Source organism: Neolamprologus brichardi, chromosome 5 (genome assembly GCF_056152115.1).
Source record: "Neolamprologus brichardi isolate AB-2024 chromosome 5, ASM5615211v1, whole genome shotgun sequence".
Taxonomy (NCBI): Eukaryota; Metazoa; Chordata; class Actinopteri; order Cichliformes; family Cichlidae; genus Neolamprologus; species Neolamprologus brichardi.
The window spans coordinates 24,299,927-24,324,014 of record NC_142108.1 but is presented as its reverse complement, the minus strand read 5'-3'; the positions used below and the strand labels follow the sequence as shown (position 1 = coordinate 24,324,014).

Here is a 24,088-nt window from a genome sequence, read left to right as displayed (position 1 = left end):
CAACTCACTGTGTTACCTGTTTCTGGCACTGTTACCCAGCCAGGCTATACAACAGAGCAGTGTTCACTAGCCCCACACTCCACCATGATCTCACCTCACCACAGTTCCACCTGACACTAATATTGATTATTGGTGTTTTGATTGTTTGTTTTTCTACTTTTGTTTTTTGTTTGTTTGTTTTAATGTGACATATATTCTTATTCATAAAACTAACTTTTGCTCACAAGTAACTGTTGGTCAGTAAGTACATTTAACTGCTATTCTAACTGAATTTAGTGATTTAACAATATATTTTAGGTATTCTCACATTGTTTTACTTCTAAATCTGTGTCAGTGGTCACTAGGGCTGCCACGATTAGTCGACTAGTCACGATTACGTCGACTATCAAAATCGTCAACGACTAATTTAATAGTCGACGCGTCGTTTGAAGCTTTGTAAGCTCCCAAAAGACACAGGAATAAGTAGTAGGATTTAAGAGTGTAATAACGGACTGAAACAGAAGATAGTAGCACTGCATGAAGAAGGATGATAGCTGCCGTTAAACCCCGAAGAAGAAGAAGCTGTGTCCCAGAATTCATAGCGCAGCCCATCGTTTCCAACAATGGCGGCAGCTAGTTAGTTTTACTCTTATTATTCTTTCTGGGTCACAAAATAAACGTTTAACATATTTTCAGGCGAGAATGTAGCTGTGTAAACCTCAAATATCTGCTCAGTTTATCAAGACACCACATATTTTCAAAAGCGCTCCAACGTGTACGGAGACGTCTGTTACCCACCAGCTCAATAGCTAGCCGGGGTACAAGGCTCACTAGAGCCTGTGAGAACACCGGACACCCGGCAAATTGTTTTCAAACCCACCGCCATCTTTCGCTACTCAGGTTAAACATGATATATAAGTCACTTAGATAACTTAAAAATGTTATTGTTATACCTTAGACACTTAAAGCTGTAAGCTAATGACAGTGCAGATGCATGCTGGTGCAATAAGCTATATGTTTTACGTCCAATGGATGCATGATCTGATTAGTCGACTAATCGCAAAAATAATCGGTGACTACTCGACTATCAAAATAATCGTTTGTGGCAGCCCTAGTGGTCACCAGCAGTTTTAGCTTATGCCCCCTTAAAACTAAGGAATCTTTGTTTTTGCACTGTGTTGGAATATTTATCCTGTACTTTACCAACATTTTGATGCATAGTTTGCATGCAAGACACAGACTTATCTCGAACACTGTGGTCTTTTCCATCAAACCTTTTCCATCGAACCAGTATGTTCTACGTATACTTGTTGTAAAAAGTAGTCATTTGTGTTACTGTTACCTTCCTATCAGCTCAATGGTTATTCTCCTCTGAATTCTGGGATCAACATTAAAAAATCTGGCATAACTTTCACTCAGAGAATTGATGCACACTGGATATTTTCACTTTTTATGACCATTCTCTGTAAAACCTAAAGATGGCTGTATAGAAAAATTCCAGCAGATCAGCAGTTTCATAAACACTCTGATCAGCCTGTGTGGCACCAACAACCATGCCTCAGTCAGACTCACTTACATCACCTTTCTTCACCATTGTGATGCTCAGTTTGAACTCCAGCAGGTCTTCGTTACCATGTCCTTATGCCTGGTTCCATACATTTGTACCATGTGACTGGCTGATTACATGTTTGCGTTAATGAGCAGTTGAATGGTGTGCCTAACAAATTGGCTGCTGAGTGTAGGTATCTCAGTTTTGGCCAGTGAACAAAAGCATCATAGTCACAGTTTCATTTGTCTCACAAATACAAGGTTGCAAAGTTAGGGATACACTGTTATTCACAAAAAAACATAAAAAGCTGCTTCATTTTCCTTTTAATTTCATTTTTTCCATTTTTATATCACAGAAATCAGATGAATTGAGTTCCATCTCCGTACTGATCTTTTGTGCCTGATAAAATGTCTGAGTACATGGGAATGACTTTACAGTTTACTTTTTCAATTACATCTCCTCATCCTGAGGAGCATGGATGAGGTCACATGACTAATGAGTATATGATTGTTCACTCACGTGTTTGATATGCAAGACTGATGAACAGAGCAGCTGTTCATGTTGGCAGAGGAGAACTCCCTCAGGAAAAACTTTCATCTCAGCTTTAGTTCAAGGGAGGAAAGTTTTCCAGCTCCAGGTTCAGTCAGATGACAACTGCCGGCATCTAGAAACTGACCACACATTTGTGATTCTTTGTTTTATTGCTTTTATTCATTCAAATTAATTTTAGTCCCCATATAATTATCTAATATTTTCAGGTTTTTTACCATTAAAGAAGCTGAGGTTTTATGCTCCTCACAGTTTAGTTTTTTTTTCTGTTTCAATCATCCTTTCAATGTCTGTGACTGAAGTAAATGATCCTAAACCTCAGGCTTGTAGAGGAAAATATTATGAATTGGTTTGCTTTTTCAGCTCTGTTAATTGCAGCTTTCAGTAAATATGTATTACATATAGCTAAAAGACATGTAATGGAAGGTTAACTACATTTTTTTTCTTATTCTGTAAAAGTCATCATGGCTCCACTTTTTCCCTGAAGCCCAAGCTGTTAATTTGATAACATGAATATACTCCTAAATGTCCTGGACAGACAGGCTGTGTAAATGATCAGGGGATCCAGTGCAATATAATCTAACTTATTTGGGTATGTGAGGGTACTAGGTTTAGGCAGACTTCACTCAGACAGGAATGGTAACTTAAAGTTTATTTCTTCCGTGCATCATAACATTGTGCTAAACTGTAAAATATAAAGTTGACTCACCAACTTCATATAATTTAAGCATGTTGGCCAGCCAAGAGCAAATGAAAGGATATAATCTTCAAATATATCTTAAATTTGTGAAAAAAAAAAAAATTAAAAATCTAAAGTAAATTGTTAAATTGTTGAGTGTTTTGGACCTCTAGTGAGAGCTTTTCGAAGCAACGTTAAGGTAGAACGAGCCTTTCATGTACAAAGTGGTAATACATTATATTACAGTTTGCACAGCTTGAAAGCTGATGCACAGTAAAAGAGTTTAAATTATCTAAAAGTCTTGTGTGTTTCTGTCTGGGAAAGAAGAAGATTCAGTTTAAAGAAAACACAGAAGTACAAATTTACAGTAAGTAAAATAAGATATTTTCATGCAGCAGCATTAAAGTCAGAAATGTTTGGCCATAATCTCCATAAGTTCTTTAGCATACTCTGCTCCCACTTGGGATTAAATAAACCCATGTTAAGACACATACTATATAAAGCAGGATAAGAAGAAATAGAAGTTAACCCAGATACAGATGCAGTCATAACTTTGTAATGAATTGTGAATTCATTGTGAATTCTTTTAACCACAAAGTGAAGTGAAACAGTTGCTGTGCAGGATATACCATAACAAAAGCTCAATATCACATATGATGCATTCATCTTGATGATGCTGAATTGTAAATCATAACACATGCAATAGCAAGACTCCCACTTAATTTTTGCATCAAACATAAATCAGACTTAACTACAATTGAGGAGGTCACTGCCCTGTCCATACACGTAAGCAAGATAAAGATAAAATGTTGAGGAACAGGCATGTCATTACATCTCATCTTGATCTGTTTGAGGAATTGGCTCTCCAGCAGCACTTGGTTTAACGCAATCATCTTAGGGGATGTGTCACGTGTGAGCTTTCCATGTCAGGGTTTTTATGAAAACAGGCAGTGGAAGAATTGCTGCTGAGAAATGAAACATGAAGGTGCTGAGGTTGTTAAAAATAATGCGCTGTGCTTGCAGTCACACTTCATAGAATTCTTTCCATTTCTTTATTAGGATTTTCATTTTACTGTGAATTCCTTCCCTTTTACACAGTGATCCACAGCGGCGACCCTCTAGAGGGACCAGCCAAAAGTAGAGGAAGAAGATTTTCTGAGAGTAGACAGATGTGTTCTGTCACTTTCACACCAGTTTAAGATGGGCCAGGTGACAGAGCAGGACAGTTTACCAGATACCAAACCATGTGTTTGGTCTAAAGTTGTAGAAAATGTTCAAATAGCATCTTACCATACGACAGTACCCATGTTTGAATGTGTGTCAGATTTTGACATCAGACTAATGCGTTTTCTTCTAATTTTTTAGGTTTATTTGTATTATATTATTTGTATGATATTAGTAACAGAAAAAAATGATGAAAGGAGATTTTGACTTCTTTTGGCAGATTAAAGTCCACTGTCTCTCAGTTTTTTATTTTGTTTATGTGTGTTCACTTGGTTTTCTGGGGTTTTAAGACCACACTTGATGCAGATCTTACACAGGAAAAGGCCATTGGTGAGATTTTTTGGGGGTCGATGTAGTTGTTTTCCAATCTTACAGCCACCAAGGTGGAGTCCCCGCTGCGGTTTGGGTCACAGATGGCTTCATCAGGAATACTCCTTGAAGACATAGCATGAGAATATAGATTCATGTTTATTCCCTATAGCTGAAACAAACTTTTTTTTCCATTATGTGTTAACTGGCAGATTATGGAGTTGCTCTATAAAGTACTGATCTGTGCCCAAGTATATTTTTGCATATATGCTCCCTCTGGGAAACATTATGTTGTTTTAATGTACAATTCACTGATATGCAGAAGATACACGGTTACAGAGTTCATTAATCACCAAAACTATTAATACACAGACATTAATATTTAGTTAATATAATGAGTATATAAGACCAACACTACTAATTACTTTTCACTTCATGTTGCATTTACTGCAGATCGTCTTTTGTTTTCTTTGTGTAGTTAAACATGTTCCAAAAGAAGAAAATACTCACTTAGCATTTTCTAAGAAGAAATTTAACACATACATTTCTAGTCCGTTTTCAAGGTTTTAAACTTTTGTACATATTTATTCATTTTTAGGGTTTTTTTGTGTATTTATTGCACCACATATGTTAGAATGGTTAGCAATATTTCCTTCAAGTCTGATTGTAATTTCCCACCTGCAGTGTTACCCTTCTTGCCAATAATGACAGACCAAAGTGCAGTGTTTAAATTGGTAATTTCAAATAAAACACACTGCCACGACCTGGACTGTGTGCACAGCGCAAGAAACCTGTGAGTGCATAATGAGGTGATTCAGTGCGACTCCTAGGTGGAACTATGAATCAACTTGTTTTGTTTCTTGTCGTCAAGACAACTCTCCATCCAGTGAACTTTCAGTATAATATTGTTTGGCAGTCTGTGTTGAATGAGTCAGTCATCTGGTCAGACTCATGTCTGTCATAGGAGCTTTGTTGTTGGTCTTAAATGACTTTGTGGTTCTGTGTTTAATCACCTATGTTTTTTCCTGACTCCTTTTCTTACTTAAATGAGTTTTTTGAGATCATCAATCACTATCTTATTTTTTTCTGTAACTAAATAAATCAGTAATCATTTCTGGTCATCATATTAAAGTCGGAGCAAATCATGCAAATCATTATTACACCATCAGTCTTAATTTTAATTATTAGTTACGCCATTGTACCAATCAAGTCAATAGTAATACTTTTTCTGTACTGTCTTGGAAGTTTGTGCAAAGCATTTGATTTGGGGGAAAAACCCATAAACAAATAACATGTAAAAATTAGCAAAGTGATATTACATTTTTGAAATTGTTTTTATTTTATAACTGATCCGTGATGGACTGGAGAGTTTCAAATATAGAGAGCTGTTAAGAGGTGTCTTCTATAAGCTTCATTTATGCTCCCATTTTATAATTAGCTAGTGCAGACATATAACAGTAGAGTTCTGCCTGTAACAGTACGCCCAGTGCCAAAAAATGTTCTCAACATAAACAAATTACAAGTAAGACAGTCTCATGTGTTTCAAGGAAGTAACTGTTTAAAAAGTTTGCATATTAGAACGTTCAAAATTAAGGCATGTGTATTTATGAATAGTGCTTTCGTACCTGATCATGTTATTGTCGAGTCTGAGGAAGTGTAAGTTGGTCATTTCGTTGATGCCAGATGGCACAACAACCAGCTGGTTGTGGTCCAAACACAGTTCGACCAGGGAGTGGTAGGCCCCAAAGAACGACTCAGGTTCAGTCCCTTCTCCATCCAGTTTGTTGTAGGAGAGGTAGAGGTACTCTAAACCAGGTTGCATGTGGGCAAAAACGTAACCTGTGGAGGTATTTAAAGAAAATAATTTACCTTGTACAATAATTTAACTCTACCTGTACAAGTCTTAATAAGTGTTAACTGCAGCTCACCTTAAACTACACAGCAAATCATTAAGTCATTCAAAAGTAGTCTGTTAACTTTGACAATGTTATTTATTTATTTATTTATTTATTGTTTTGTTTGTTTATGGTTAATAAAAAGATCAAAATAAATACATTTTGACCACTTCCAGTACCCATACATCAGAAAGAGCATAAAAAAACCCAAACCTCTGATGTTGCTTGTGCATTGCTTTCTCAGTGTTGGAGAAACTGACCTAAATAGTAGCTAGCACTCACCACTTATGTATTATAGAAGTTAATTTTCTAAAAACCTTAGATCAATCATCAGCCTAATCCATTTAAAGTTATTATTGTTTAAAAAATAAAACATTGAATAGGAAGGTTTTGTGTCAGTCCGCTAACTTTAAGAAGGCAACATTTATTAGCCAGATAATCCTTTAACCAGTCACACCTACCAGGTATCCTCTCAATATTGTTTCCCAAGAGCACCAAGTGAACTAGAGATCTTGGTAGATATGAAGGAACCATGTAAAGCTTATTATATGAAAGGTCAATGGACTCCAAATTTCTGCAGAGAAGGTAACAGTATGAAAACAATTACTAACAGTAAGAGACCATGAAAATTACAGCTAAAGTAACACTACTGTGGGGGTAATAGCCTCTCTTTCTGTCAGACCTGTGGTTGATCCAGGCCAGTGGAGCAATCCTGGTCTCCTCCAGTTTGTTGTGTCTTAAAGAAACTATGTTCAGATTGCTGGTCTGATTGAAAACTGTCTCTGAGATTTCTTCAATCAGGTTGTTCTCCAAATAGAGTTCCTAAAAGATGGAAAAACATTAAAAAAAAAATATTTGGCAACACGAGCGTCATAATAGAAACTATTTATGAGGAAGTGGGATCCAATTTTACCGTGAGTTCCTAATTTCACATGCAATCAGTGTACATATGTTTCCTGGATGGTTTTTGTTCAGAGATCTTGGCAAATGGGTTTGTTGTTCTTCCTGACTTTGTTTAAGGCTGTAAATGCATAATTCATGCCAAAGCTGTGTTTGTGTTTTTTCAGCCTAATTAGTAAAATGAGAAGGCAGGCAGGAGTGTGACCACCACCCATAACCTTTAATTATAATCATTAACTCTTCACTATTCAAAAGCCAAAGTCTCTCACAAAACTTGGAACCCTGAATATTTAGCAGAGAAACATGTTAATGATAGACTATACTCTGGTTCTGGATGAACAACAATCAGAGTGTTTGGATTTGCAGAGAGAGTAAGTAAAACCTTTCCAGTGTCATAAAATGAAGTAGGTTTTAAGGTAGGTTTACAGCAGCATTGTGTTGCTGGTGTTCTGCACTGTTTGTGGTTAGCCAAAAGCCATAATTGCTCGGGTGGAACGGTTTCCCACAGGTAGAAGCAGAAATTAAACATCAGACCCAAAAAGTAAATTTTGCTACTTCAGCAAAAAGTAAATTCAGCTACTCTGACAATGTGAAAGAAAAATTGATCAACTATGTCATGGGTTGGTTTATTGAAAGCTGTGTATATTTATTTTCTTTATGAGCTGATTAAAGCTTCCATATTCTAGTTTAACAGTGTGCACAGATTTTAGAATTACATGTGAACATTAAGGGCTATCACCTCACAAATTCTATGAACAAACATATCAATATATTAAAGATTGGATGGGTGATTTAATATTTTTGGCAATATTGTGTATAAGTTGAGAGGCATCACATATAATTCACCTCTCTGCAGTCTGCATTTCCAGTTTTCTTCTGTCTCCAAATATCATTCACATAGGTTAGAGTTTCAATATAGCTGCGAGCATTTGGCTGCCAAGTTTGTTTTTATAGGTCCCAATGTTTGGAAGTTATATAAGCCTATTTCATTTCAAATATGAGGCCCGGGGGTCTTTTAAATAAGTCAAAAATGTGGCCAAGGATGTATCCCAGTGTAAGGAATGAGAGATAGTCAGAGAGTCAAGGAAACAGATATTGTTTCATACCAGCAATGACTTGGGAAGGCCTTGTGGTACAGTGCGGAAATGGTTTCTCCCCAGTCTGAGGTAGGAAAGCTGGATTAGGGGAGCGAAGGCCAGAGGATCTACATTCCCCTCACTCAGCAGATTTCCTTCCAGCTCCAGAATAACCAGGCTGCTCAAATCTTAAAGATAAAAAAAGATAAACTTGTGATGAATAGTGTGTTTAGAAGTGAATAACCATACATAGGATCTAACTTTCTTTTGGTCTGTGAGCTGTGCAATCCATGAAGTAACCAATTTATATTTTGAATTTTAAAAGAATGAATGGTTGTTTGTAACCAGACACAATATAGGAGACAGACATGGGAATATTGAATGGGAATCTATGGAAGAATCCTGCAGCAGCAAAATTTGTGCTAGAAATATAACTCTAATAAAGTCTCATAAAACTTTATTTTAGGGCAAACTTTTGTGTTTTTCATCAGATTTGACTAATTCCATACATGCAGCTTTATGCTTATTTGATGAATAAAATTAATGTAAATTAAGATCATATTTATATTTATAGCTGCCCAAATAAGTGCTCAGGGATGCCTGTTGATTCTGGAAGTCCTACAGGCCATGTAATTGATGAGGTCAAACTATAAGGAGATTTCATATCAATTCAATTCAGTTTTATTTAGATAGTGCCAAATCAATGTCTGTGGTACTTTGACTTCTTGGACAAAGAAACACCAGCTGGATGTCATTAAAGGATGTAATAGCAGTACCTTGGAAGCTGTTTTCATCTATCCCTCTCAGTCTGTTTTCATTGATCTTCAGCTCCTGCAGGGTTGGGGGAAGGTCAGATGGCACAACGTCTAAAAGGTTTCCATCCAAATACAGACGTGTTAGCTTCTTCAGACCCTGAAACACACACACACACACACGCAGGTATAAGTACTGGAAAGTAAAAATAGGCTGCCACCAAGTTATTATCCTTGTTATCATTATTATTATTATTATTATTATAGAAATACATGTTTGTTTTCCTTCTCTGAATTTGTAGTTAATTTTTTTTCATTTAATGTTGTTTCCACATTTGCCACATTTATTAATAAAATGCAACATGTTTAGATGATTACTTTTTTCACATTTGGATATTTTCCATTGGTCTGTTTATTTTTTTCCCTGCTGCTTCTCCTCGTCTAAATTTCAGGCGCAGTAGTCTAAGCAGATACGCAGACCTCCTTCTCCCTTTCCACCTCTTTGGCATTTACATATTTTACAGATGTTTTTAGGTTTAGTAGGACATTTACTTTCCTTCTCATAAAAAAAAAATTGCTAAAAATCTTACCAAGTCTTTCAGATTTTGTTATTATGTTACACCTTTCTTTCTCCGTGGAGTTGATGATATTACACTGTAGATGGCCATATGTCTTTGCACACCCACCTTTAAACTTTATTACTTGAACCATTGTTATATTTCTGGCAGATGATTTTTTAAGAAAAGCTTGGGCTTCAGTCGTTTTCAGTTTTATTATGACTTACTTTGAAGGCTTTAGCGTCAATGCCGGCAGAAGTAAGTTTGTTTTTCTTCAGGTTGATCCACTCCAGGTTAGGAATTCCATTAAAGGCATCTGCTGGGATGCTGCTGATGCTGTTGCCTGCAGGTCAGAGCAAGTTCAGTTAGTATTGACAACAGGATTTCTCCGATTGTAGTTTGTTTCTGTGTGCTTTCTTAATTGGAGTCTTAGTTTCTAAATCCCTTCCCCAGGTTGGTAAGTGATACTAATTTGGCAAACTAAAAGTTTTTTCCAGCTTCTCACTTCTCAAGAGAAAGGCAGTTGTCATGCCTTTCTCTTGTTAAACTTCAGATTTTTAGCAGCTTTAGATGATCGATGTTAATAATGCAAGTCTGCTTTTTCCAAACCTTGCAGCGCATTAGTTGTTTGTTTGGTAAAAGATGCTGCTGTTTTGACTGTAAAAAGATTATTTGCGATTGTTGTCCAGCAGTGTTCATGTCACAAGGCTAAGACAACATATACACGATGACAACTTTATGCTTTAAGTCTGGGTTGGGCCGACACTGACTATGATAAAGTAAGCAAAGGGAAGCACACTGGGTAACTGAATCAAAATACAGTAACATGTTACAATGAAAATATTATGAACATTCAAAAAAGTTCACCTTAAAAAAGTTCATGAATATTTAAATTAGCCTACAGGTTGCCCGTTGTCCAATATGCAAGGTCACTGATTAAACACTGCATTCAACTGCAACAGTACAAATCCTCTGCAATCATTAGCCTAATGCGAGTATTATCAGTTTTATATTTCTCTTACTGTAAAAAAAAAAAAAAAAAAAAAGGCTAAGAAGCTTCATCTGAGTTGTGGGTTGACATAATATTGAAGCTTCCTTTTTAAGTGTTTCACACGTATATGTATAACTCTACTGATAATATACATCCTTCTGAAATCCTCAGATTGTTTTGAGGGTTTGTTTTCTTTAATGACTCTGTGTCTCCGGTGTTGACTTACCCTCCAGACTGAGAGATTTCAGCTCAGGAATGGCCAGAGGAGGGAAGTGTGTGAGTTTGGCATCCTCACATGTGGCAGTAACGTCAGAGATGTCACAGCCTGGAGGAAGGCCTCCTCTGTTTACAACTATGATCTCCCTATCCTCCCCTTCTTGCGTCTCTTCGGTTTCTACCTGTTCCTCCTCTGTAGCAACTGGAGGTCTTGGAATCGGAGCAGGAAGGAGGTCTGGTTCCTCAGGTTCTTCAGGCTCTTTTGGAAGCATTTGAAACACATCTCCTCTCAGCCACACCTCCTCCTCCTGCTCCTCCTTTTCTTCCTCGTGCCTCTCGTTCTCTTCCTCGTACCTCTCGTTCTCTTCCGCGTACCTCTCGTTCTCTTCCTCGCGCCTCTCGTTCTCTTCCTCGCGCCTCTCGTTCTCTTCCTCGTGCCTCTCGTTCTCTTCCGCGTACCTCTCGTTCTCTTCCTTGCGCCTCTCGTTCTCTTCCTCGTGCCTCTCGTTCTCTTCCGCGTACCTCTCGTTCTCTTTCTCGCGCCTCTCGTTCTCTTCCTCGTGCCGCTCTTTCTCCTTTTCAACTAAATCCAAAAGTTCTTCCCTCAGCATCTCCTCCTGCTTTTTCCTTTCCTCCTCTAGCTTCCTTTCCCTCTCTCTTGCTTCTCTCTCTGCTTCCTCCTTCTGTTTCCTATCTTCCTCTTCCTCCTGCCTCCTCTTTTGCTCCTCATCTACCTGCCTGCTCCACTCCTCCAGTTCCTTTTCTTCCTGCAGCCTCAGTGCCTCCTCCTCCTGCTTTCTCATCTCCTCAGCTATCTTTCTCTGTTTCTCCTCCTGCTCTTTCCTTTGCTTCCTTCTCTTTCTTCTCGCTTCCTCCTTCTTCTTCACACGTTCTTCCTCCTCACGATGCTGCTCTGCCTCCCTCCAGAGGATTTTCTGGATTTCCTCTTGGGTCAGTGGAGTCACGACATCACTGGGGTCATTGGGAACTGGGGAGTCACCAGAAATGTCAAGGCTGAGGTCAGGTTCTGGGGGGGTTTATGGTGGTGAGGGACACCCCATCAAGGGGTAGGAGGGAAGGGGACAGGAAGGAAAAGAGGAGTGAAGAAAAAAAAGTTGGAGATACAGACAGAGAGAAAGATGAAGAAGTAGAGTGGAAAAATAAAGAAACTGCAATAAAAGAGAGGAAACAGGATGGAGATTGAGGTTGGTGGGGACAGACAGGCATGGTGATAGGTGGACAGACAGACAGCAGATGGACAAACAGACGGCTGTGTGTTAGTGCTGTGAACAAACAGCCATCTACATTCTTTCAGACCAGCTTGTTAAAGCTACAGAGCACACTGCTGCTGTAGACCAGTCTGGACCAAATCCCACTAAGACCACTAAGACATATGATCACAGTCAGATAAAGTCAGTCGTTGTGGTGTTTGCTGCTACTGGTGCATTCTGGTCCTAAATCTGAATATGAATTATAGACTTGTTTTCATAAACATACATCCATATTAGAATGTTTGTGTGTCTCATGTTTTTGTTAAGTCATGAAAATAAGAGAAGTTACAAGACGGTTTCATTTTGTAAAAGGCTAATCAACTTTGGCCTAAAAATTGGTTGGTTATATTTAACAATGGATCAATTCCTCATCAAAATATCCGTACCACCTGATGTTGGCCTTGTTGACAGTGTTTGTGGCTGTTATTTATCTTTTGAGTCCAATTTTGTATTCAATTTCAAACATTTGTGGGGAATAAAATTAGCTCAGACAGCCTAAATACTTCTGATTAGGCATCTCCTAAGTTCATAGTTGTGCCTAGTTGGTTTCTGTAAATTTTCTGTTCAAATCTATAAAATGTCTTGTAGAAGCAGAAGCAATGGATACATTTTATAAAACATACAGTTTGTCATCTTATAAGAATCAAAAAACATCATGCAGCAAAATACTGTTCCTGAATTAGACCAACTTTAGCTCACTTGTCCAACACTTGTGCTGTTTTATAGTCAAAAACTTTGTGTTAACAAGATCATTTAGTAAATATAAAATCAAAGAGACAAACTTACATCTGAGGTTTTTCAGTGAGTTTGGGAATAACTATAATTGGACTTTTGTTCCGGCTATAAAACAGCTTCCTTCCCAGTAAACTTTATACATACAACAGAAGGTGCACGTGTACAGGTAGAGAAACACACCTTTTCTATGACCTTCAAGTCATAGAAAAGAGGTTTTCTTCTGCTGTATTTCTGTACATATGCACTCAATGTGGCATGCAAAAATATGAGCAACGACAAAATAGTGTAAGTTCAGCTATTTTTCCCCATAATTCTTAGAAGGTTTTAAAGACAAGTTTCCCATTTACAACAAAGGATGCACATGCATGCAGAGGTAGAAAATTATTTGCCCCAACATTAGCAACTCAAAAAATTACAGTGTAAAAATATATTTACATTTAACAATTATGTTCTCATTGGCAAAAGTTTTTACTACAGGCCTGCTGGCTGAGTCTTTCCCACAAATATTTTTTTACAATTTGTTTTCTGCCTCCAGCATCTCCACAGATCTCCCAGTAATATGACTCAGCATCTCATCCTTACACCTCATATTAGTCCCACATTCATTCGTCTTTGTTCTGATGATCTGAACAGTAAAGCAAAATTAATCCCAGACATGTTGAACAACAGATGTTATGTCCCAACTTACAGACATGCTAAAACTCTCACAACATGAGTGTTCACGCATCCAAAATGTGCATACCACATTTTTAAAGCCATGATGAAACAGGAAGCAACATGCTGAGGCCTCGGAGATGGAAATTATTCAGCATCAAGAAAATGTTTCGATTCCGTTCAGAACTGATGTAATGAACAATTTACACGAGTTTCATTTTAAGAAAGGAGACGTCTACTGACTCATAAGATAGTAGCAGATAGAACTTGATAGAACATCTTGAAATGTGGATTATTGATTGATTGAGTTACTCTAGTAGGTCCCCTTTAGGTTTTGAGGGGACCTTGGTGTTAATATCTGTTGCCTCTGAATGTTGTACCATGGCTGTGTCACATGTTGTGTTTCTACCTGGCTCCATGCAGACAGGGCAGCACTCGCCCGCAGGGGTGAAGGGGAAATGACAGTGTATTTCGGGACAGGTGCTCTCATCACAAACCACCCGCCCTCCGGTACACAGACAAGTCACACAGGGCTTTGGGGACCAGACGGCCTGGTCAAACATGGTCAGACCCTGGTACACACACTGGCCCTGCTTACCTGAAACAACACAGAGACAGTAATGTCAGGAGTAATTAATTGAAATCAAACTATGAAATGTTTATATTATCTAGAAGCATTAGTACATTTAACATTAGCAAATAATGTCTGAGACACATTAAGACCTGGCAGTGTACCCATAAGGACACACACTATGGGCAAGAGCATGACTGCTACTGTAGTATATTGGCGTTTGACATCTGCAGTGAGCACACACAGTCATAAAACCCTCTATGAAACATCTGCAGCCTCACCATCGTGGGTACATGGTAAAATTTCTGGTTTTCTGCACAACAACTGTGCAGATGCTGAAAGTATAATTAGCATCGAAACAACTGGACATAATTACAAAGCCTGCAAGCAGTCACTCAACACAATCAAACAAGCAGTGGGTGACACTTTGTTACATAGTGGTGAATGAGAAGAAGCACCAAATGTGGTTTCTTTTCATTCAGATACCAAACATTTTCACTGTGAATCGTGTCTTAATAACAGAAACACTTTGGATCATGGAGTGGTGCTTAGAGATTACACTATTTTACTTCATATTGAAAGAGTTCCCCAGTCTCTGCCCTGTTGTAGTTTTGTTTCCTAAATAAGAGAACAGTTCTAGTAAAAAGTGCCACCAGAAAATTCAAGGAAGTTACTCATGAAAATCTAAAATGTTGCTGATTTAAAGTTGGATGACTTGCCCTTTAAGATTATATTCCTGTGTTTGTCTACACCCCTGTTTGATCTTTCACATTAGCCAAGTGGGACAGGTGGTGAGGCCAAACAGTGGCCTTTATAATGTGATGTTTGCTGGCACACTGTAGCACAATTCAGGGAGTTTCCACTGTATGTTCTTCTTTAGATGCCCCGGGACATTACAGGAAAACTTGTTACCTGTGGAGAAACTACTGGATCACAGCTGTAAATCCAGGTGTCATCAGCAGTGGGGAGCCTCTGTGTGAAAATTAGGTCAGTTTGGAAGAGAAGTGTATGTTTTCTGCAAATTTGACATTGAGATTTAGAGACTTGTGCAAAACAAGACTTCCAGGAGCACTGCTGCACAAGAAGTTGAAAGACTTTAAAGCAAACATCAGCCATTTTTTGTGGGTTGATTCAAGGAACTTTTTGACAGCATTAGTTTTACAGGATGGTGGTCCCATATTGTTTGGGGAGTGAATGGGGCATCTGTCTGACTTGTGGTAACCTGTAGAGGTGCAAAAATCTAATCAGCACATGTTGTGACTGTTTTCTGGTTCTGGTGCTAGAAGCTGACATCCCCATTCCTAATCTCATCAACAAACCTCTGATTGACCAATTTAGTTTTCAAACAAAGGAACTTATTTTCACTGAACACAGAATCACAACAAATTGAGTCACTGAACAAAGCTGAGCAGTGATTTAAGATTTAGAGCCAGACACAACTTTACCCTGGACCCTTTTCATGCTCCTCAGCAGCAGCAGGCCTGCTGCAATAATTGCTGTGTGTGTCTAGTCGAATCTAAAGCCTGTACTTTACCATAAAAAACAGACAAAGCATTTCTACTCCTCCCTTTGAATTAACTTCACCTTTCAACATGAGACCAAGGACAAGACAAGGCTATGCCTGGCAGTGAGTCAGTATAAAAGACTGTAAACCACTATGATACAGCAGGAAGAGCCTCTTTTTTTTTTGTCTGTTAGCTCTGTCTGTCATCTATCCTTTCTAATGGTATGCTCTTTGTTAAGTCTATAGGAACACAGGTAGTTAAGAGGCTCAGGTTATTTCTCTTAAATACGGTCTCCCTAATATCTTTGTCCTTTTAACAGTGAGCAGTGAGACTGTCACCCTGTCATCTCAGTTCGAGCACACATACTTTAGAGCTTTTCTCTTTAAAACTTTGTCTCTGTGTCACTGTTCTCTACATTGCTCAATAAATTGCAGGTTTTTGATTAAATAGCATGGTTAGCTTGGTAAGCGCTGTGATATGACACATTCAGAGCATATTATTTGTTGTTTTTATCACCAGTAGCACAATTAGTGGACAACAGTTAAAAACAATACAAGTTTTTATAATATTAAAATATATGACACAAAAATATAACAGAAACACTTCTTTGGTCTTGAAGTCACCTGGTTGTAGTATCTGACTAAGCGTTTTCCTGCACACCCCCTCAGTGAGGTGTTATCAGCATGTCCAACTGGGAAGAGGCCGCAGGGCAGTCCAGGACATGCTGGGAAGATTGTTTCTCAGTTGGGCTTACGACAGCTAGGTATCCCCTAAGAAGAGCTGGAGAAGGTGACTGGGAAGAGGGAGCTTGCTGCATTTCGGCATAAGGCCCCATTACACCCGCTGCTGTCATCCTTGCAAAAGGCGGTGCAATCCAAAAGTGATGTTACATCCACTGACATGAGCCACGCTTTAGTGTTGTTTCAGCTTGGCCAGGTTGAAGGCACGAGTGTATGATGGTGTCATTTTTACTTTTACTTGGTATATCAGTGCAGAAGCTCAGAGATTTCCAGATTATACTGAGGGAGATGGTGCAGCAGTTTGAAAAGATGAGTTTCTTGAGAAAGCTTTGAAAAACTCCATGATCACTTTGCTTCTTGCTTCTACAACTTCGATTGTTATGCAGACAATGGTGCTGAGGTTTTATCTGAGTTTTATGAGAGTCCTACTGTTCAGAAGAACGCTGCGATAAGTCTGGTGCACCCTAAGCCCTCATGATGGTTGGATTTCCTTTGCTATAGCCCTTATAATTTGCTGGGCCAGATAGACAAAAATCCCATAACGATTGCTGCAATTTACAGAGATTCAGCCTAATCTCTGTAAACAGTTAGTTATACTCTGTTTTTAGTCAGTGTTCTGTTGACCAGTCATGTATAAGTGCGCTTTGGTGGAACTGAGGTACACTGCAAACTTTAAAACGTTTGCTGCTACACCCAGACGATAAATGATCAGACCAGCCGATGTCTTCTCAGATTACTGTTAACCTTAGCCTAATTTTGAAAAGGTCGCTGGCGACCTGGTGAATGTAAATAGATTAAGATAAAGTAAATGCTCCCTGTGTAGAATATAAAAAATGCATAACTCAAAGTCCTTCTTTCCAGTTTTTCTGCCCTTGACCACTTAATACAGTCACATGACTTGGAATTATACTTTGAACACTTGTGAATTATAAATGGGGCCTCAATCTGAGTAAATCTGTTGAAAAAGCAAGGTAAGGAAGCAAAGTAAGGGGACCTTGAAAATATAAATACATCCAAAATTAACACTTGCACTAAAATGCTGTGACTTCTGGTCAGAGGTCTTTCATTTTCCCACTCTTCAGTGGAAAATCCACTGGTTTGATGAGCAGCTTCTTGCTACTGTAAACTACAGTCTGATTGTTGCTGTTACATTACAGTCACTTAAACAGAGACTTGTTCTTACACCCAAAACAACAGCAATGAAAAAAAGAATTGAAAAAATCCTTGTAGCTTCCAACAAAAGCTTGCTGCCGCTACATTCCCTTCTAATTACATAATGCTGACTGTAATGTGTTAAACTGAAGGTTTTCCACATGGCTTTGAGGTTATTCTTTGGAGCCTTTGTCCCCATCTCTGTGTGCGATGTTTCAGGGCTACTTCTCTGACGAGCTCTTTTCCCACAGATGTTTTTCCCTTCTGTTCATTTTGGAATGTGATGATTTGTCATTAAATTGCGGTGCTGTAAAAGCCGGCAGCTTCGTTATGAGAACAGGATGGAGCTTCTGAGCTGAGCTGTTGTTTGACTGGACTCATACATGCAGCTTCTCTAAAGGTTTTTTTTTGTATTACTAAAGATTTTATTACCTATTATTTGTTTGTGATTTTTTTTGGATATGTTAAAAAAATAACTTCCTTCTGCTGTGTTAATAAGTCGACTTCTAATTGCTGCATCTAATCTATCTCCTACTGGAAATGTGAATAATTTTAAAGTTTTTTTTTTTTTTTTATCACTGTACACTGTGTTGTAATATTTGTTAGTAAAGTTGATTAGTCCATCCACACCCTATGTGTGAATCGACTAATCTATGTAACAGTAACCCTACATTACTGTTACATTATTGGACACATAAACATGGATTACCGGTAGCAGAGTAGTCTCACTGACCTGGGATGACGTTGTAGGTGGCGTGCTGTTCTTGGATGTTCTTATAGGGTTGTAGGAGAAGAGCATTTCCTTCTACAGGCACCACTGGGATGCTGGGACCAGGAACCAGTCTGATCTTCAGAGGTCTAGTTCGCCCCGCTCTAGCCTGGCCAAAACCTGCAACCACTGGTCATATTAATGTGCATCTTTCTAGGAACATGGGGATGTTTTTGGTTGTTTTGACACTGTCATTTAAGCTAAACTTGTTTCCCAGTGAGTTTATTACTTGAGACTGACTGAAAGCTAAATGTTCCCTTCTGTGTTTGTGAGGGGTTTTTTTGTAAATCGGTTTTTGCATCAGCAAACAGCAGTTTTCACACAAGAACCTTAGACCTTGCCCTTCACTGGTTTTTGGGATAATATGACTGTAGCACATAGCAGGAAACAGCCCACTTCAGAAACATTATCACTACATGAAATGCTCTGTGTGCCTGATTAGTGAAGACAAGACACATGATGTCCATTTCCTAGAAGTGGATGCACCATGAGTCCGGCACTGACGTGTTAAAGATAGTTTAATGCCCAAACACACTACATGTGACATTTTATCTTTCTCACCAGCACCCCTGCCAAGAAATTTCTAGAAAGATCCAACACCAAACTCCACTCCTGTCAACTCTACTATCACTTCAGAACCTTTGAGATCACCCAATACATTTTCAGCACAACAGCTCTAATTGTAACTGTTGCTATAACCACCTTATCTATTGGTGCCTTTTCGCTTTTAATGAAACTAGGCTTTCTCTACCTCCCTCAAATCTTTTTGCTACGGTAAAAAAAATCTCTGTACTGGTCACACAAGCATTAAACTGGAAAAAAAAATTACCCTGAATGACAAAAAGTCTCACCTTGTCCATCCTTCCTCCTCCTCCTCACTCTAAGAATCTCACCATTCTGGTTTCGTGGACGGTTTCTGGCCTCAGCATCAGGGATGGTCAAGGCCACCAGCAGCCACAGACTGGCCACCACCAGCCACCACCTCATCCCTATAGAGCAGCACAGACTAGGTTCAGGAGGAGGTTGCTACACAGTACTTTTCCCCTTTTAATAAGATCTAACTATCAATAAACATGTTTTTTATCATGACAGCGTGAAAATAAACAGTGTTAAATAAGCAAATAAAAGGACATTTTTCCACACAAAGAAAGGTTGTTGTTGTTTTTTTTACTAAAAAAAACATCACAAATACAAACAGCTGCAAAGTTTTGCATACATGTTGTTATAAACTTAGTTTAATCCCAAAAAGAATGGATTTAATACTCAGTCCACCTAGTTAAAGGAATACACTGAAGACAAATAAATAATATAAAACTGTAAATTTTTTAGGGTTTAAGATGTCCAAGTTTTGAGAGCAACATGAGACCTTTGTTTCATATTCTTCTGCATCTCCCTCTACACCCATTTTCTTTTATCTTTCCACTTTTCAGCTACATATGAATTAGAAAAATTATAAAAGGTCTAAAAAAAAGTGCCCCTCCCTTTTTTTTAAGATTTCTTTTTGGTTTTAGTATTTTTCCTATTTTAAATCATCTTTTTTTAATGCTTGAGAATTTAAATCCTTACTTCCTACAGCTGGTAAAGTAGCTGAAATACGGCAGACAGATACATGTTTACCTCTAACTTCAGAAAAATAGACAACACAAAAAGAGAGAGGATTTTACCTGCAGCAGTTCTCAGTAAAGAGCTGTCAGCACTGCTTCTGTCCCTCATATAGCTCTCGGCTGGGGTCCTAATGGCTGGTTCCCTGTATGTGTGTAATGACTAGTCTATAAACAGCAGTCCTGTCATTATTAAAGCATAGAGATCTGAGGCTAAAACACACCTTCGCACACCTGATAGTTTGTTTTTCTGTCTGATTCCCCGTCTGAATGGAGCAGATTTAAGCAATTCTCTGTATCATATGAGCCTCTGATTGCTGTCCAGATAGACAACTTGTTTTCCGTACTCAGTCAATAAATGCCAGGAAATTATTTTATTTAGAACTGATTTGTCATTGCTCTGAGCTTTTTAATTTTAGATCTCGGCACATTTCAGTTATGAGAAACCAGAAAATTCCTCATCTGGTGTAGTTACAATCAGACTTGTATGCATCATCTGTTTTTGGTACATTTCTGTGTCTGTTTTGTTTCAGTGTATTAATTTTACATGTTTTCAGCAGAAAGGTTTCCACATGTGGCGCCTCCATTTTGGTCAAAATAAGCACCAGTTGAACTTTTCATATATTCAACCAAAAGCCTGAATCATATGTCAGGTCCTCATAATGTCCTTAAACCTTTAATTCAAAAGAAAACATAAATTATCCACAAAAACTGTAATAAAGCTCTGGGCTCAGATCACTTCTGAGCCTGATTATTACAGTTTTTAGACCAGTCCACATGGCTGATATTAGATTTAATTAAAAAAGAAAAAGGAAAAAAAGTTTGCTGCAATCCAGCTCCAATTTCAGGACTAATAACACTGACCAAAACATTTACCATATGTGGCTCACATTCAAAGTACTGTTAAAATCAGCTGGAAACGGTTTCCTTTGTTTGTATTTTAAGGACAAATAAAATACACTTTTAAAAAAAAGCTACATAAACACTACAAATCTGTATGGAGCAAACTGTAGTACAAGTGAAACCGGTCCATACACGCAGACCTTTGTGTTCCCAGTTGACTTATTAATGTTTTTGTTTAAGATGACAAGTTATAGTTACCCGTCTGAACTTTGGTGAGCAGTTTTATTTCCAGTTACCAGAAGGGTCACTGTGCATTACTGCCACCCTCTGGGCTGGAGTAATGTTAAAGCTGATTGGCTGTGGTGATATTTGTCAGATTTATCTGCATATGAGAGACACTATGTATTTCTTTAACAGTTATGAGAGACACCCAATAGTTTATACTTTAGACGAAAAGTGGAGTTTCAGATATTTGTCATTTATGGTGAGGTGTTGCATCTATTCCACGTTTTGCAAACATATGTACAATTTGGACATTTTAATTAAAAGAATCATGAAGGTTATTATTGCACTCATGGCTACTTATATTCAAGTGCTTGTTTGCACAAATAACTTTCAGTCACAAGGCAGAAAATCAGTCATTTAGGCCTGCTGACATTCAAACTGAGGATCAGAATGGGGGGAAAAGGTGATTTAAGTGAATTTGATTGTGGCATAATTGCTGGTGTCAGATAGGATGGTCACATTATCTCCAAAAAAAGCTGATCTAATTAAATTTTCCTGCATAATCATCTCTAAGAGCAGAAAACCAAGGGTGAAATTCACACAGGCTTGCCAAGATAGGACAAAAAAGAAAATTTGTAGCAGAAATCTGAGTTACGATTTCTGCTACAACATTCAGGTGGAGGTTAAAATTTGGCGTTAACAGCCTGAAAGCATGGATCCATCTTGCCTCATATCAACGGTTCAGGCTGGTGGAGGTGCAGTAAGGGTGTGGGGGATAAACAGCTTACATGTGATGTTAAGGGATGGACATGTTGACCACAGACAACCCATGTTCTGATGGCTGCTCCAGCAGGATAATACACCATGTCACAAAGCTCAAATAATCTCAGTGAGAGTATGTGTTATGTCTTATGATGGAACATAATTGGTGGGAAAGTTAAAGCTTCAAAACATGCCTTTAAATCTTAGTTAATTTATTATTTTTGCGATATTAGATAATGAATTTTAACCACTGTTAAAAACTACATCTCCCATGAAGTTTCACTGAAAATCACACATGTGTCACAGTTAGAGGCTCTTCTGATCCCCTACATACGCCCTCCCTCTTTTAATCATTCACATTTCCTTTAGGATGGAGTAAAACTTTAGTCTGCAGCTCCACGGACTGGAGGTCTGATCACATTCAGCTCCGAGACCCTCCCACCTCACATCAGCCCTCACCAATAGGAAACGAGGATTCAATGGGAAACAAAGAGTGAGAGAGAGACCAATGTGAGCTGAGACAGGAGAAAGAAAACAGGAGGGAGGGGAAAGAGATGGAAAATGTTCAGCAGTTCAGTTTCTGGATGAGCAGGCTCAGATGGAGAGACTTCCAATATGAGCAGCAGAGGATAAAAATAACCAGGAGTCTGTGTGTTTATGGATTAATGGAAGCCAGGCGGTGTTTAAAGCTCGAGCTTTGGTCCACTGCTCTTTGCTTTCCAAAAACATTCCACTGGATTTGGAGAAATCACCCAAACTAACTGAAGTTGAATTGTATTGACTTTTTATTGCAAATATTTTATGCAAACTACTTTCTGCTTATTGTACCGACAACTTCCATAAGACAGCTCTAAACATTGGTGTCACATCTCAGTAACATAATCTGCAAAACTCCACTTATAGCGAACAAATGTATGTTTATTCAAACTAAGATTATTAGTCTGAAATAACCGATGCTTGTTTGACATCCAAAACCTGACTTGCCACCACTTATAGCTCGTTGAAAACAAACATATTTGTGTTTTTATGTTGACCAGTTACAGGGGTTTTTTTCCCTGCAGAGACTAATTTTTATGACTTCCAAAGATCCAAAGGAAAATCTCCCATCATCCGTCCTGTTTTTTTTTTTGGTTTTGTTTTGTTTTTTTCAAACCAATTTCATTGTTTGGGGTTTCGTTGACTCAAACATTAGAGACATTTGTTTATGAAATGGTCATAAATAGCTCACTCTCATGCTTAGTCAGCCAACCAAAAGCCCATTCTAAGCCTCATATTTACTATAAAATGTCAGCAAAGCTTGAAAAATCCTTATTTTAGTTTCTCATGTCTCCCATTGCCTCCTGGAAATATTGAGTCTCTATAAAATATGTATATATCATAAATATCTGACACAAAAGCAGCAGATGCTCACCGAGCTTCTGACATTTAAATGCACCGACAAGGATGAAGCAAAGTATTTATTTACTGAGCTCTTGCAGTCTTTTGCAACCAGAGGAGTCACCCCCTGGTGGACAAGAAATAATGCAGGTTTAAGGCATTTTAAACTTTGATGTCATCTTTTACACAGTAGTACAAACTATCGTCTGCAGCTCTGACAGTGCCTGCACATGTTGGTTTGCCAGTTCATTTCCTTTGAGTGGACGCAGCAGTAATGGCTGTGTTTGTTGCGATGTAATCTCACATCATTTTGACTAATCACAATCACCAGCCTCTAAGTGTTGTATTTAGTGTGATGAATTTTGTTCCAGGAAATCTTCTGCAAAGTTGGCATCACCCAATGGAAACACATTAAACCAGAGAGAAATGCATATCTGGAGCAGCACAGTGGGAGCAAGCAAACAGGGCCTTGACAAACCAAACTAACCTCAAACAACAAGGAGAAAAACTGACTAGCAAAGACTTGCTTCACGCCCACAACTTCAGACGATGAGCAGCATGATCTGTTTATTCCAACCAGTATAACACGGGAGTCGTTCATTGCTTCCTGTGTTACTAAGAGACACAGGCATAAACCAGGTTTTCGTCTGTGATCCACATGGATATCAAGCCCATGTCGTGGAAGCTGTTTTGCTCAGTAATTAAATGATTTACAGAGAGTTTCTTGCATTACTTTGATAATTAGTGAGTTATTATTGTAACCAGTGTTTATGCTCAACCTGAAAAGAGTTAATTTATCACGTTATAAATCTCCAAGTGTTCTCCAGCAATGAAACAACTGTTTACAAACCCAAGTACAACAGACGGACAGACAGACAGGCAGAGACTTAGAGAGGGGAGGAGCTGAGGACAGACAGACATTAGCGCTACATTACCAGCAGTTCGAAGGCGGCTGCAGGACGTTAGGCCAATTTCTTCCAGCCTCTTTCCTCCTCCTCTGGTTCAGCAGGAACTCCAGGAGAGGTGTGTGTGTGTCGCTGAGTGATGACACTTAAAGTTTGCATGTGTCTCCAGGCGCAGAGATGTAGAGTAGAGCAGAGCAGGGTAATAAGTCTCCAAAGGAAAGCCAGGATTTGTACAGCAGCTGGAACAAAAAGTGAGCGAGTGAGAGAGAGAGTAACAAACAGACAGAGAGAGAGGGAGAGAG

At 38.5% G+C, this 24,088-nt stretch overlaps 2 protein-coding genes across 7 annotated transcripts in view; one reads left to right on the top strand and one right to left on the bottom strand.

The window, feature by feature from the left end:
* The window catches only part of cenpp (centromere protein P), a 100,198-nt gene that overhangs the window by 69,386 nt on the left and 6,724 nt on the right, over nucleotides 1–24,088 (top strand). The gene's annotated exons all lie outside the window — the stretch shown is intronic.
* Nucleotides 1,842–24,029, bottom strand: ecm2 (extracellular matrix protein 2, female organ and adipocyte specific). Of its 4 annotated transcripts, XM_087840895.1 has the most exons (12): nucleotides 23,817–24,029; nucleotides 18,925–19,062; nucleotides 18,038–18,193; nucleotides 13,746–13,934; nucleotides 10,687–11,703; nucleotides 9,697–9,812; nucleotides 8,937–9,072; nucleotides 8,191–8,348; nucleotides 6,867–7,006; nucleotides 6,646–6,758; nucleotides 5,915–6,128; nucleotides 1,842–4,414 (listed from the first exon to the last, which is right to left on the bottom strand). In XM_087840895.1, the coding sequence occupies exons 2-12, from the start codon at nucleotides 19,058–19,060 to the stop codon at nucleotides 4,246–4,248; spliced, it is 2,544 nt and encodes an 847-aa protein (XP_087697021.1). In that variant the 5' UTR covers nucleotides 19,061–19,062; nucleotides 23,817–24,029; the 3' UTR covers nucleotides 1,842–4,245. The 4 variants fall into 4 exon arrangements, with proteins under 4 accessions (XP_087697021.1, XP_087697018.1, XP_087697019.1 ...); XM_087840892.1 differs by lacking the exon at nucleotides 13,746–13,934; XM_087840893.1 differs by lacking the exons at nucleotides 13,746–13,934; nucleotides 23,817–24,029 and adding an exon at nucleotides 19,738–19,776.